The sequence below is a fragment of the Chanodichthys erythropterus genome, chromosome 20 (genome assembly GCF_024489055.1).
Source record: "Chanodichthys erythropterus isolate Z2021 chromosome 20, ASM2448905v1, whole genome shotgun sequence".
Taxonomy (NCBI): Eukaryota; Metazoa; Chordata; class Actinopteri; order Cypriniformes; family Xenocyprididae; genus Chanodichthys; species Chanodichthys erythropterus.
In genome coordinates this window covers 25,513,333-25,529,426 of record NC_090240.1, presented here as the reverse complement: position 1 = coordinate 25,529,426, position 16,094 = coordinate 25,513,333, and the positions used below count along the sequence as shown (strand labels likewise).

Below are 16,094 nucleotides of genomic sequence, written 5' to 3'. Positions count from 1 at the left end.
CTAGAAGTTAATATATGAATACCTAAATTCAAAGATAGAAAAAGAGAAAAATCATAAATGAATAATATGCATAAGAAAATATGCATTAAGGGATAGACCAATGTATGCATTAAGAAAAAAAAAAAAAAAAAAATTATATATATATATATATATATATATATATATATATATATATATATATATATATATATATATATATATATTCTTAAATTTTAATCAAGTTTTGTTCTATCTAATATATTTTATATAGAACAAAACTTGATTAAAAAAAATTAAATATAATTTAAAATCTATTTAGCAATTGTTTTGGAATATTTTTCAAAATATTTAAAAAAATATTTATCAGAATATAACTACTTTATGGGAAGCAAATATACCATTAACTGCATACAGGCAACAGTGAGGATTCGGAATGCAACCTGTCCTTGTCAGCTGGTTAATTTGACTATTATGACAATATGTACCAAAATACATAAATTAGTCAGTGTCAAATACATTGAACATTGGTTTATAATAAAGATATGCAAAGAGTTTTCTCATTCCCTATGCACGTGAGTATATCAAAATATATACACACTTCATTTGGTTTACTAAATGCATGTTTATATCATTAGTTGTATTTTATTATCTGCATTTTGCATTGTCTTGTTTTCCAGTTGAAAACCACTGCTCCAAACCATCATAATGTAGCAAATATATATATATTTTAAATATATATTTAGCAAAGCATTCATTTATTTAAAGATGAACAAGATGTAATTTTCCCTTTTTACCCAGCACTGACAGACTTGCTGTAATCACACTCACCATTGTAAACTAACCAGCATCGGTGTCAGAAAGAGTAGAGAGGATCCGGATGCAGGGTCATGCTGCTCTTGTTTTCAGGGAGTTGAAAGGGATTTCGTTCTCAGGTCATAGTCCACCATTGGTTGAGTGGACAGTTGGAGGATCAGTTTCATTTGTCCTGAATGTAAAACAGTCTTGGCCCCTGTTCAAGTAAACAGGCATTGACACAAACCTTCATACCTGAAACATGCCTACATGTTCATTTGACATTCTGTTGTAACCTTTGTCCCTTTTTTGACAGGAAATAATTCATGAGTTTTAGGCCTGGTTTCACAGACAAGGCTTAGGTTAAGCCAGGAGTAGGCCTTAGTTAAATTAAGGCATTTAAGTAGCTTTTTAGGGAAAAAAAACATTACTGGTCTGATTCTTGAGACAATGGCACTGACATATTTCAAGACATATCAGTACAAGCTGCTTTCAGTTAAAACAGCTCAAACATGCATTTTACTCTGGGCTAGGCTTAAAGAGTTAGTTCACCCAAAAATTAAAATTCTGTCATTAATCACTCACCCTCATGTCGTTCCACATGCGTGAGACCTTTGTTCATCTTCAGAGCACAAATTAAGATATTTTTCATAAAATCCCATGGCTCAGTGAGGCCTGCATTGCCAGCAAGACAGTTAACTCTTTCAATGCCCAGAAAGCTGCTAAAGACGTATTTAAAACAGTTCATGTGACTACAGTGGTTCAAACGAGAATACTTTTTGTGCACTAAATAAACTAAATAACGACTTTATTCAACAATATCATAAAGCTTCGAAGCTTTATGAATCTTTTGTTTCGAATCAGTGGTTCGGAGCGTGTATCAAGTCACGTGATTTCAGTAAACGACGCTTCGTTACTTGATAAGTGTTTCGAAATTTCAATGGTTCACCACCTGGGGGCGTGACTTTGGCAGTTTGATACACGCTCTGAACCACTGATTCATTTTTGGGTGAACTAAACCTTTAAAGGGTTAGTTCACTCAAAAATTAAAATTCTGTCATTTATTTCTTATGCTCATGCCGTTCCACACCCGTAAGACCTTCGTTAATCTTCGGAACACAAATTAAGATATTTTAGTTGAAATCCGATGGCTCCGTGAGGCCTTCATAGGGTGCAATGACATTTCCTCTCTCAAGATCCATAAAGGTACTAAAACCATACTTAAGTTCATGTGAGTACAGTGGTTCAATATTAATATTATAAAGCGGCGAGAATATTTTTGGTGCGCCAAAAAAACAAAATAACGACTTATATAGTGATGGCCGATTTCAAAACACTGCTTCAGGAAGCATTGGAGCGTTATGAATCAGTGTATCGAATATGCTGTTTGGAGCGCCAAAGTCATGTGATTTCAGCCGTTGGCAGTTTGACACGCGATCTGAATCATGATTCGATACACTGATTCATTGTGCTCCGATGCTTCCTGATGGATTATTTTGAAATCGGCCATCACTAAATAAGTCGTTATTTTGTTTTTTTGGCTCTTTATGGATCTTGAGAGAGGAAATGTCATTGCTCTCTATGAAGGCCTCACGGAGCCGATTTCAACTAAAATATCTTAATTTGTGTTCCGAACATTAACGAAGGTTTTATGGGTGTGGAACGGCATGAGGGTAAGTAATAATTGACAGAATTTTAATTTTTGGGTGAACTAACCCTTTAAGCCTTGTCTATGAAACCTACGGAGCCCTAAAGGGACGTGGAAAAAAATGGGATGGGAGGACACATTTTTTTTTTTTTTTCAAATCTTTTACGTTCCCTCGCAAAGATATTATCATTCCCTTGCTGTGAGCTCGGACAAACACTTCATCTTTAATGTCCCACTTGCTGGCAGTAGTGTTTTAGTTAGTTCCATACGTTAATAATGCGCAGCTCATAGAGTTTGAACTTGTTGGACTCACATATAAAGAAATGCAGTCAGTGCGTCAAGCAGTTCAGTAAAGTTGGCGATATATTCACAGATTCGAGCTTCCCGGATCACCTTGTGAGCTAAACGTTGTTAAAACACAAATACAGCTATTTCCAATCATAGTAACCTAGACAACGAGCTACAGCAACCCAATTTTCATCAAATGTGCTTTATAATATATAAATTGGTCTTTATATGAGCAGGCGGCGGAGAGACAAGTCTGAAGGGACCGTGCGAAAAGTGCAAAACCCAAAACCCTTTTGCTCATTTTATTATTATGAAAAATACTCAGTAGCTTCACTGTAGCACACTGTACTTTTACCAAATTCAGTTCATACATCACTGCTCTCCTGCTGGTTATAGGTACTACAACAATTAGTTTAGCAGCTCACATAAAGTCCTTCTACACAAATGATTTTGGTACATACAACAGCTTTTGCATGATAATTACTTACTGAATTTGATGGCATTACAATTCATTTAATATTTTTACTAATAACAGTGAAGTTATTGATTTTGCTTCTTAATAAATAATTATAAAAGTCATACATAAAAAATAAAAATAAAAATCAAACTAAGTGTTCCAGTACAACCAGCAAGAGAGCAGCGATGTATGAACTGAATTTGGTGACAGTACAGTGTGTTACAGTGAAGTTATTGAGTATTTTCCATAATATAAAATGAGCAAAAGAGTTTTGCTCTTTTCAGACGGTCCCTTCAGACTTGTCTTTCCGCCGCCTGCTCATAGAGACCAATTTATTCTGAAGCACATTTGATGAAAATTGGGTTGTTGTAGCTCGTTGTCTAGGTTATTATGATTGGAAATAGCTGTATTTGTGTTTTAACAACGTTTAGCTCACGAGGTGATCCGTGAAGCTCGAATCTGTGAATATTGCCAACTTTAATCCATGATTTAAGCACTGACTGCATTTGAGTCAAACCGAACCACGCATTATTTGTGTGCATTATTAACGTATGGAACTAACTGAAACACTACTGCCAGCAAGCGACATTAAAGAGGTAGTGTTTGTCCGAGCTCACAACATTGATAATATCTTTGCGCAGGAACGCAAATATCTTTGCGAGGGAATGCAAAAGTTTTGCGAGGGAACGCAAATATCTTTTCGAGGGAATGCAAAGTTTCTCGGGGGAACGCAAGAACGCGAGTGAAAATATTTGAAATTTATTTTTTTCCTCCCATCCCAATTTTTTTCCACCACCACGTCCCTTTGGGCTCTGTAGAAACCAGGCATTAGTGTTTCAAAGTTACAAAGTTTCTCTGAGTTTTTAAAACTCAGTAGTTAAAATTAACATTTAATGTTATTTTTTTCTCTTCTAAAGAATGGCCATCAAATCATACTAAGGAGCAGCTAAACAATAAGGAAAGAAACTAGTAGGTTTACGACAACTACTAAAAACGGAAAAGTTTTTCTTTTGCGTTTTTCGCGTACAAATGACAAAAACGATCCCTGTTGACATGGATCAGCGAAAATGACTACAAACGCTGTATTCTGCTGCCTGGCCAGTAGTGTTATTTCACTTTGTAAAGGAACACGTAAAACGCATGCGCATGACGCAACTGTTTTCAGAAATTCACGTTTGTGTAGTTTACACGAGACAATAACAGTATAACTTGCAATTTGAAAACCGTTTTCAAAAGTTTCCGTTTTCATACCCCCCCCCAAACGGCGTTGTCGTGTAAATGAACACATAAAACGTTTTCCATTTTTAGTTGAAAATGGTGTCGTGTAAACGCACGGCCCCTCAGTTTCACAACATTAGCACAACCACAGAAGATGGATATGTTATAAATCAAGCCAATTTTGAAGAGAGGTAAGTTGGTTAAAAGTCACTGAGAAATGGCAAAGGACAGGAGGAGAATTTATTAGTCAAATATTCAAAACCCATCCTCAGCGGTGTCTGAATTCAACACTGGCCCACAGACACGTAACCATAGCAACAACAAGATCTGGCTGTTGGAGAATCGTAGCCTCATTTTGACAAATTCCTTCCTCTGTTTCATTCAACTTTTCACCTAGAAAATGAGTGGGGAGAATGAGCACAAATAAGCATAGTATGTTTTCCATCCTCATCTCCATCTGAGGGGTGTTCGTGGAGTATAGCTCTTTGTCGCTTGTCTTCCTCTGTCGTCGGTTTAATTCATGGCACTGAGTAAAACTCACACGTCACTGTTGCTCAGTCATGGATAGCTGACACCCAGAGCAAATATATTAGGCTTGATTTTAGGAGCTTTCATCAAGAAAAAAACCTCCTCCAGCATCAACCTAAAAACAAAATTCTATGTGCAGCTGAAGCAAAATGAGATTACATAAAAGGCACTGCATTTTCTCCATTGTTTGCTTTGCACTTTGAGAGCTTCCAGGGCTTTCTGGGTCAAAGGAAAAGGAGGAATGATACAGCATGTCATTGGTTGCACCTGCAGGAACTTACTTTTATTTTCACAAGATGGTGGCAGAAAGCAGGACTGCTTCATCTAGTTACAATATGTCTTAAAGGGTTAGTTCACCCAAAAAATGAAAACTCTATCATTAATTAGGCTACTCACCCTCATGCTGTTCCACACCCGTAAGACTTTCGTTCATCTTCAGAGCACAAATAAAGATATTTCTGATGAAATCTAAGAGCTTTCGGTCCCTCCATAGTCAGCTACACGACTACCACTTTGACCCTTCAAAAAGTTCATAAAGAGATTGTAAAACTAATCCATATGAATTGTTGTCTGGCTACCACCAGACCAAGCTCAACAAGAGGCGTGATCAACGAGCATTATTCACGCAATTGGATAGTCCTTCAACCAATCAGATCAATGATCCAGGTGACGTACTTTGCAGAGCGATGCGAAAACTCCAGACAGGTTTAGTTTGTATTGGTTTGTAGCATTGATCAGCGGTTTGCAGAAGCAGCAATGGCATCGGGCGATTTTTGCAGGTTGTGCAAAAAAAAACACCCACTCGAGCGATTTGTTTGCTAAACTAAAGAAGTCATTCAGCATCGTCGAGAGTTTAAAAGGAATTGGAATCTCTATCGTCATAGTGTTATACCCGCCAATAGCGAGCAAGGTGGATAAGCCAGTCTGTGATTGGTTCCCGCAAAAGCGTAACAGAAGCAGTAGAAATGAATGTATTGGTTTTCAGACTGAGTTGCCGGGCGAAATCAAATCGCCGGCAGATCAGGCTGGGTTTACCCAGTCTATATGAATTGAGCTGTTTAGTCCATATTTTCTGAAGAGACTTGATCACTTTATTTGATGAACAGATTGGATTTAGGCATTTAAATAAACAAACAAATAAAATTAAACATTTGTGTTCCGAAGATGAACGAAAGTCTTAAGGGTTTGGAACAACATGAGAGTGAGCAATTAATGACAGAATTTTATTTTTTGGGTGCATCATTCCTTTAAGACATTGTGAAGAGAAGATTTAATAGAAAATAATTATTTGAGCTCTAAAAAAAAGTGTATAATATAATCAATATAATATAATCACTGTTCTGTGGTCTCTGTGTGTTGAAATTCTTTGTTCCATTTTGCCTATAGTTTCCATTTTTCCTGTTTAGTCATGTTTCCTTGGTTGTCATAGTGATTCATTATGTCACTGATTAGTGTCACCTGTTCCTCATCATCCACTGTGTATTTAAACCCTCAGTTATCTTCTGTTCATTTGTCTTGTGTTGAAGTTTTATGCTGGTGTGTATCTCTGTATTACGGAGCCCCGCACATGACATGCAAGAAAATAAATTAAATAGTGCAGACGATTTACTATTTTGTTCCCTCGATTATAAATCGTACGCACGTTTTAGTAAATCAGGGAACGAAATAGTAAATCGTGAGCACATTTTAGTAAATCAAGGGAACGAATGAATGAATCGTGCTCACGATTTAGCCTACTATTTTTTTCCTGTATGTCATATCCGGGGCTCCGTACTGTATGGTTCCTGCATGGTGTTTATTATATGTACGTTTATCATCCTTCTGCATCAAGCATCTTTGTTTTAGATCATCACAATAAGCTGGTGCGTGACTATAATATCCTAGACATAATTTCTTTGTACCATTACAATTAAGTTATCAAATTAAATGATACCGAATATCATAATAATTTATAAAATTTTTGGGGCCAGGTACAATATGTGTGCAAAAAAAAATAGAGATTAAGACATGATATTGATCATTTCAAACACTTTGGCGTCAATGTTTATTTAGTCATAACATAAAGTAAAAAAAGGAAAGAATTAACGAGACAGAATTGACATAAAATGAATGACTAAAAGTTCCCTTTTAATTTAGCCTTTAAAATACCTTGATTACGTGATATATAATTTTGACCCATCTGTAACTACAGCAAGTGTTCTATATTAAGAGTACGCATGACATTTATGAAGTTGTCATAGGTTACAGACAACAGCCAAACATGTCTTACAATATTTATAATGGTGTTTTGAACCCTTCTCTTGAAAAACATTTACACCACAACATATGCTCATTTTATGCTAATTCTTTGGTGATAAGTGCCATTATGATTTATGAAAAATGGCTTACAGTATGGCTCACTGGGATTGTGTGCAATGTCTTCTGTACTTTAAAGTGCAAGTAGCTAAACCTTACTACAACAGAGCAAGATTCATGTACACAATACCAAAAATAACTCATGTAGAAAATACTAATTAACTCACACATTTCCATAAAAAGACCATTGTTGCTATCAGATCTCAAAATATAATGCTGATTACTTTTGAATACAGGGGCATGAGACAGTGGTTTCAAACACTGCATTTTCAGGAACAGTTTTAGTCTTAAGGCTCAATTCAATCATTGGTGTTCAAGTATTAAAAACACGATGCTTCTTTCAAGCATCACGGATGAAGGTTGTGAATCACGAGATGCGAGACAGCAGCCTCACCTTAGTTGCACAGGGACCTAATTCAGGGTTCTTTTGTCATGGAAATAAGGTGATTCACCCCTTTATCCAATCCCCTGGCTTCCACTGTGTGTTAAATTAGGGGTAATTTATAACTTCCATTCTGTCCAGTAAGTCCCCTCAGTCCTCTGCCTCCTCTTCGTCAGTCCTTTTGGATTTGAGCCGTTGGAAACAGTGGATAGTGGAAGCCAGAAAGAAACTGGCAATAATGGCTGCCACTGAAATACAAATTCCAGAAAAAATCACTATGAGATAATCAGTGAGAGTCAGCAATCCCCGACACTCCCGGAAACTGTCCTCAGAAAGCACACTGAGTGACACTTGCCGCCCGTCCACTGGAAGAGAGCACTCCATACCCTCCAACCCTGTAAAAGAGACAGACGGAGAGGGAAAAAATATTGTTGAAAATATATATACAGTCTCTTAAAGGACATGTTTTTGTCTTCCAATGCTTTTCTCATCTAACATAATAGTGACTTAATTTCACAGCCAAAATCGATGTGCGATAATTTTGAGATTAATTCGATTAATAAATTCGCACATCATGTAATTAATTAGATTACAATTTTTAACCGCTTGACAGCCCTAATACACACACACACACACACACACACACACGTCTGGTTTACTGTCCTTGTGAAGACTCCCCATAGACATAATGGTTTTTATACTGTACAAACAAACTGTGTACAAACTGTATATTCTGTCTAGTGACCTGACATGTGAGCTGGTTCGGAAACTCATACAAGTCTGGTAAAATGTGTGTGTGGTGCTGGTAAACCCTGTGAGAAGTCTCTTATGCTCACCAAGGCTGCATTTATTTGATCAAAAATACAGCAATAACACAATGTAGTTTTTTTTTTTTTTTTTTTTGACTAGAGAGGAAGTTTTGAATTCTGAAATCTACAGTATATTTTCATAGTGTATAGTATTATTTCAGATGAAGAAATGTGATTTCTCATTATATGACACCTTTAGTAGAAATGACTTGAGAAAGAAGGCACAGTGAATCTTTTGGTGGAGTCCATGGAACAGTTTAGTCTCTCATGACCAGTGTTCAGTTACCGGACTTGTATGAGTTTACCAGCTCACATGTCAGGTCATTAATGTCACAAGCATCTTCGCACAATATAATGCACAAACATTATCTAAGTTTGAACAAAGCACCTCATTTTGTAATTTTAATAATCTCAATCATCTATTATTATACATATTATGATAGAATAAAAGCCATTTTGCACAAAAATGTATAGACGGTGCAGTGTGTATAAACAGTACTACAGTCAAAATGTCTGGGGGTCAGTAAGATTTTCTTTTTTTAAAAGGGATAGTTCACCCAAAAATGAAAATGTGATGTTTATCTGCTTATCCCCAGCGCATCCAAGATGTAGGTGACTTTGTTTCTTCTGTAGAACACAAATGATGATTTTTAACTCCAACCGTTGCCGTCTGTCAGTCAAATAATGCTAGTGGATGGGAACTTCTACTATAAGAGTAAATAAAACTTGCATAGACAAGTCCAAATTAAACCCTGCGGCTCGTGACGACACATTGATGTTCTAAGACACGAAACGATCAGTTTGTGCGATAAACCGAACAGTATTTATATCATTTTTTAACTCTAAAACACCACTATGTCCAACCGCGTGCAGCACTTGTTAGTAATGTCTGATCGCGCTCTGACAACGGCAGTGATGTCTAGCACTCATTGAAGTATGTGCGCGAGACATCACTGCCGCTGTCAGAGCTCGATCAGACCAAGCAAATCGAGTGATGAATGCAGTTGGACATAGTGGTGTATTAGAGGTGAAAAATGTTATAAATACTGTTCGGTTTATCGCACAAACCGATCGTTTCGTGTCTTAGAACATCAATGTGTCGTCACGAGCCGCAGGGTTTAATTTGGACTTGTCTATGCAAGTTTTATTTACTCTTATAGTAGAAGTTCCCATCCACTAGCATTATTTAACTGACAGACAGCAACGGTTGGAGTTAAAAATCATCATTTGTGTTCTACTGAAGAAACAAAGTCACCTACATCTTGGATGCGCTGGGGGTAAGCAGATAAACATCAAATTTTCATTTTTGGGTGAACTATCCCTTTAAAGAAAATTTATACTTTTAAATAAATTTAAATCTAAAATTTTTTTTTAGCTTTCTATTCATTAAAGAATCTTGAAAAAATGTTTCACAGTTTTCAAAAAAATATTAAACAGCATAACCGTTTTCAGCAACCGTTCCTTGAGCACCAGCATATTAAAATGATTTCTGAAGGATCATGTGACACTGAAGACTGGAGTAATAATGATAAAGCCTTACAATCACAGGAATAAATTACATATAAAAATATTAAAATAGAGAACAGCTATTTTAAATTGTAATAATATTTCACAGTATTAATGTTTTACTGTATTTTTGATCAAATAAATGCAGCCTTGTTGAGCACATAAGAAAAAAAAAACGTATTATCCCCAAACTTTTGAACATTGTGTATTGCTTATTAAAGGTAAGTTCAACAGTTTTAAAATTTATTCTTTGATTTACTGTCTGTTTCAGTTTATATATTCCATTCAAAACCCCATTTAATTTCTTTTTGTTCTGCTCTTTAAGTGCCATTTGATGGTCACATATTCAGACAGTGTATCGCTTCAAAGGATAATAAATGAGCAAGCGGACTTCATTAAAACACACTCACTCACTCACGCACACACACACACACACACACACACACGGCTATATACTCCAGCTGAACATGTGTAATAACACTCAACGCTATTTCATTTAAGTGCTTTTCTGATGGGTGAGCTATACCTAGAATGAGGTTGTTTTAAAAATTCATACTTGGTTTGCACTGGAAAACAGAGAGCTCACATCTGTTTGAAAACCCAGCCACAACAGAAAACTCAAAGGCCTCTGCAAATTGTCTGAATAAGAATATCTAAATCTTAATATCATTATAATGCCAAATCTTTAGCTAATTCCACTCAAAAAAAAAAAAAAACATACATACATATGACATATGAAATGAGACAAACATATTATAATATAATCATTATACAAAAATATGCCCTACTATAGCATGGTGGTATTATTATTTGGAAATTTTTGTATCTAGCAATACCACCGTGCTGCAGCTATGACTCAGAAAACTCCCATTACATAACAGCAAGATAAGATGTGAGATGGGATGCTTTCCCATTTTTTTTCCTCCTCTCTTTATGGGAAACATTTGTGAAATTTTCCTCGTTGGTTTGTATTTGGATTTTCACAGAGGGAGGTTTAATCTCCTTTCAGCCGTGTGATCAGCGGACACCAGATGACAGCTTTAAAGCGGAACATCGCCTACGTAATACAGCCACGCTGACAGTCAGACACAACAGAGCGGCAGAGCTCCAGAGCCCCATCTCTCCTTTAATTGCGTTCACGCTCAAAACCCCTTGTGATTCAGTGTAGTTGTTTAGGATCGTATTATGCTTTAGGAGAGAGAAGGAAGAGAAGAACTGGGATTTTTAAATTAAAATAAAAAGAATTGTCATTCTCATTGACACGCCACCGTGTTTGTTCATGTCATTGGCCAAAGTCAGTTGACATCATCATCAAACGTGTGAGGCAGTAAGTGCGGGTGAGTCACTCCATCCAGAAGGGGTTTTCCACATGCAGGGGATTCATTGACCTCAGCCTCCTTTGTCGAGTCTGTCACGTGGCCGTTTGCCCATCTCTACAGGCTCATCTAACGTTTTATCATGCTAGAGCTTCAGTGTTTTACACTGGAGATCCCCCAGAGCGAAAATCACAAATGACTAGCACGCGTGCAGCACATGCTTTTACCCATTTAGAAAATTCTCAAAGCGGCCACAAGCTCACTCAGCCGACTAGTGTCGTCTAGCCTGCTGTCACCACATATGTGTAACATGAGTATGACACTGCCATGTTCTTATGTTTGCAACAATGAAATGAATCAAAGCTTTGCCTCTGGTGTGTAATGAAGCTGAATACTATATGAATCCCCCTCTCTATTCAGATTACACTGAATTCATTCAGTACATTTGATTCATGTGCTCAGAATTCTAGGCTACGTGAGCCTGAAAAAATCCATCCTTTTAGCTACAGTTGTGCATCTTGCGGTAAATACATCTTGTTGGCTTAATTGTGATTTTATAAGACGTGGTAACCTCTCAGGGTCTGTCTGTAGACCTTTGAGTGTTGTTTAAAGAGTCGTGTGTGCGCTTGTCACATATATTTATGTCACTACCCATGCTTTGCTTACATATACTCGGCACTGCTGGAAATCTTGGTTCTTGCCCTTGATTAGCCACCTGAATATCAAATGACCAGGCAACTGAAAGTGTGCCAAAAGTGTGCTATCATCAGTATCGGATTCAATGTTGGGTTGAATAATGGATGTAACGTGTTCATCCATACCCAAGTGCAAGAATTACAACACTGTAAGGGAGTTTAAACTAGACTATCTAAATTAAAGACTACATTATGGTGGATTTTGATGTATTTAAAGGACTGTGTCATTTTTGTTACTTATTAGAATTACAATAAAAAAGATTATGTAGCTACGTAACAACCAGTTTATGGCCTTAATTGTCAGGAAATGCATGAACTGATAAAATGTATACCTTGAATTCATTGTCAATTTTGGTAGAAGTGTCTGCCAAATGTATGAAAATATATAATAGATATCTGGACTGTCTAAATTAAACATCTTGACCACAAAATGTAATTACACAAATTAAATGAACATAAATAGTACAAAGAAATGATTACATGGTGTATACTGTACATTATTTGACAAAAAAACCCACAAGAAATTTTCATTTAATATTTTAGGGTTTTTTTAAAACCAAAAATATAAATATATCATAATTATCTTCAGGATTTAAAGTAACAGTAAACTCAAAGTTAATACACAGTCAGTGTACCATTGACCCTTCGCCTGGGAGTTTGATTGACAAGCGATCTAACCAATCATAACGCCGAATCCGCCATTTTGTCCGAAAAAGCACTCAGGAGTTAGAAGATTAACCTGATTAACTTGAAAAATGGTGTGTACTGACGTCTTTCCACGTTTGAAACAACATTCCTTCTCATGTTCATTCATGTTTATTTGATGCTATAAATTAACTAGTAGGAAGAGATGATAGGTTCACGAGCCACTTAAGCTGAGGCGCTACAGCAATCTGTCACGACACATTAAAGAGCCACAAAATTGTTATTGTTCGAATTTCTTAAAACATTACACAATTTGAAAGCTGAGACTTTGTTTAATATCGTAAGTAACCTGTTCTGTCTTGTTTGTCGACGTGTTGTCAGTGTCCTCTTTGCTCCACAATGTATTTTTCTCTCTGTGTGGCATGACAGCTCCACGGCTTGTCGGACAAAGCACGGGTCTTTGCGAAGGGTCAGTTATACAGAGGAAGTGTTGTTAATAAAAGACAGCGAACATGTGAATGGGTGAAAGGGTATTGTTTACAAATACATCAGACCCTTCATTGTCTCTGTTGACAAAAGAACAAAAATCCTGTTCATGTTAAATTAATGAGTATAGTTAATATTATTACTCTAAAAATGAACTGATTTGTTAGTTACAAATGTCAGGATCTAAGCCTCTTGCTTCAAATCATACAGAATTGGTCAAATAAACTTGGTCTAAAGATTAAGCAAATCTTTCCCTAAATATGGAGGTAAGCCAAACAGGAAGTTTCACACTTATGAGGATAACTATGATATAAGAAAGCAACTTTTCTCAAATTTTATTGAAAAAAAAAAAAAAAAAGTGAATTTAGACCTCAAATCATAATAATTGGTTACGTTTCCAAATGTACACAATATAAAATGTATATGCATGACCAAAACCCAAACAATATTTTTTTTATATTGACATGTTTGTAACATGCAACTTAAATGTTACATTAGTCTTTAAAACAGACACAGGGAGAGAAAAGTGACCGGTGTTTCTAAGGGACAGTGAGGATCATTCATCCATATTTGATGTAGCTGTGGAGTTCAACTTGACCTTAAGCTTAGACTAGTGGTAAGTGACCTAATGACCAACGGATACCGTATCCGAGAGGGTCCAGTTCCCTCAATTTTATCCTTTAGTTACCACTCAAATTAACGTCAACAAAAAGGACAAGACATGAGATAAAAATCAGGGAACATGTTGTGTGGCATATGTTTCATGAATTATGCACAAGAATATTTTGCATATTCTAGTGATCACCTACAGTGTGTCGACCTATTTGGTTTGAAAACATTCTCATGCATTATTCAGTTAAATACAAGATGCAGTGAAGGCATGTAATGTCATGTGTTACTTAAAATCGCAACTAATCTCAATTAATATTATGCTAGCCTATCATGCTAATGTGATTAGTCAAATTAATTAAGTCTCAGTTGCAAGCAACCAATAGTTTGTTAATCATCTATATCCTAAACAAAATCAGTTCACCCACATGTACGACCTAGTCAGAAAGTAGATCTGATGCATCAACACTTCTCACCCTTAGTGTTATTGATCATTTGAATCTTCCACAGGTGAACCACCACAAAAATTTGAAAATCAAAATTAATTTGAAAAAATAGTATGACATTATTTCATGCAGATGGATGCAGATCACGAAAGCAAGATTTAAGCAGCTTACCAGTTGGGAGCTTGTGACGATTTTCCAACAGCCACAGGAAGAGTTTGGCAAAGTTGCAATTGCACAACCAGGGGTTCCCTTCCAGGCGTATCACCCGCAAGGAAGGTAACTGGCTCAACACCCCGACGTCCAGGCCAGAGAGGGCATTCCTCTCCAGCTCGAGCTCTCGTAAGGAGGTGAGGCCCAAGAAGGCATCCTTGCTGATCATATTCAAATACGGATTGTTTCCCAGCCGTAGCTTTATCAGACTACGGGAATCCCCAAAAGTTCCTGAGGGAATCTCAGTCAAGTTGTTGCTCCCCAGGTCTAGATAGACCAGTCTGGAGGATGTGCTTAGAGTCCCAGGCTCCAGCCTCGTTAAGGAGTTATTTCTCAGATCCAGGTAGACCAAATCACTGTAGAGAACCAGGAAATCAGAAGGGATCCAGGGAATCCAGTTGTTAGACAGAAGGAGTCTCCGTACGTCCAAAGGGATGGAGTCTGGAAGACGGGTGAGTCCTTGATCAGTGCAGTCCACAGTGTGATGGTCCGGACACAAGCAGCTAGATGGGCAGTTATACCCCCAAGTTAACAAGGTAGAGGATAGCAAGGCAAGGAAAGGCTGAAGCCAACGGACACATGAGAACATTGTCAAGAGGGTGCGAGGTGAGGGGGAGATTGGGGGGATTAAGTGAGGGAGGTTTGGAGAGGGGTAGAGGAGAGGGGACGGGGTAAAGGGTCAGGGGGCAAGATACTAGGAAAGGGGACCGGGGCGCATCTGAAGATGACACGAGTCAGGGTTGTCGCGAAGGCATCTTTCCTTGTCTTCTAGATTGCAATCAACAAAGGCTCGACCAGCAGCAAGTGGCTACAAAGACACGAAGCTCTGTTTTCCAGGAGATCATGTAGCAGGCAGTGTGGGTCGTGTGGCAGCCCGCTGGCTCTGAGCTTGAAAGGGGAGGAGAGACAGCAATCGAGAGAATGTGGGGAAGAGAGAGAGAGCGCGATGTGAGGGATTAGCAAAGAGGTAAACAGAGACGAGTGAACTAGAGACTGGGAAGCGCTGGGGGCATGGAGAGGGGAGGGGTATGTGACGACGGATGAGGAGGTGTAGCCCACTCGGTTTACCCACAGTCAGAAGGGAATTCTGGTTCTTTAATTTAAATGTACACTATGTGCTGATCTGTATCTTGGTCCATACGCTTCTGCTCTTGATTGGGTGCCAATTGAACCGTGGTGCCCATAACACATTTAACCCAAGGCTGTGGTTGCAAGTCTTCTTCCATACAGGATAAACAGCTAATTACTTGTTGGCAATGGTTTTCGGATTTAATCACGTTCGGCTTCTTTTTTTTGTTGTCCTTTGATTCAATCGGCGTAGTGTCTGGTTTCATATTCTGTCTCCATTGCCATGGTGATGCATGTGACGATTAACATGGGGCTGTGTGCATACAGATTACTGCCCTGAAAGTGAGAGATGGTGTGAATATCTGTGTGAACCTCAATGGAGAAGATCATTGCCTTCTATTGCATGCTACAAATCAGAAATTGCACGCAAACCTTCCGAATTCGTCACAGCCGCACACTTCAATCACACTTGTTAATATCCTGGATGTAATGGTTGTCCTGAAAATCTCAAAGCTTTCAAAATATCGAGAGGAATACAAAAAGATTTTGACAGTACCTCTTCTCCAGTGCGTTCATGAAAGCAGTCATTACTCATCGCTTTTCCAGCTGCTGTTGTTTATTTTTGTCGCTCTGTGTTCTGAATTCATGTTTACTCCT

At 37.6% G+C, this 16,094-nt stretch overlaps 1 protein-coding gene across 1 annotated transcript; it reads right to left on the bottom strand.

The window, feature by feature from the left end:
• Window positions 1-6,948: 6,948 nt before the first annotated feature.
• On the bottom strand, window positions 6,949-15,364 carry lrrc38a (leucine rich repeat containing 38a). The gene is made up of 2 exons (XM_067371905.1): window positions 14,331-15,364; window positions 6,949-8,042 (listed from the first exon to the last, which is right to left on the bottom strand). Exons 1-2 carry the CDS (start codon window positions 14,956-14,958, stop codon window positions 7,798-7,800), a joined length of 873 nt encoding a protein of 290 aa, XP_067228006.1. The 5' UTR covers window positions 14,959-15,364; the 3' UTR covers window positions 6,949-7,797.
• Between the last annotated feature and the right edge of the window lie 730 nt (window positions 15,365-16,094).

Bases quoted from the DNA above. Each gene is read 5' to 3' on its own strand.
- lrrc38a (XM_067371905.1), bottom strand. From the start codon at position 14,958: ATGTTCTCATGTGTCCGTTGGCTTCAGCCTTTCCTTGCCTTGCTATCC. The intron at 8,043-14,330 runs GTAAGCTGCTTA...TCTCTTTTACAG, and splicing joins TCGTCACAAGCTCCCAACTG to GGTTGGAGGGTATGGAGTGC.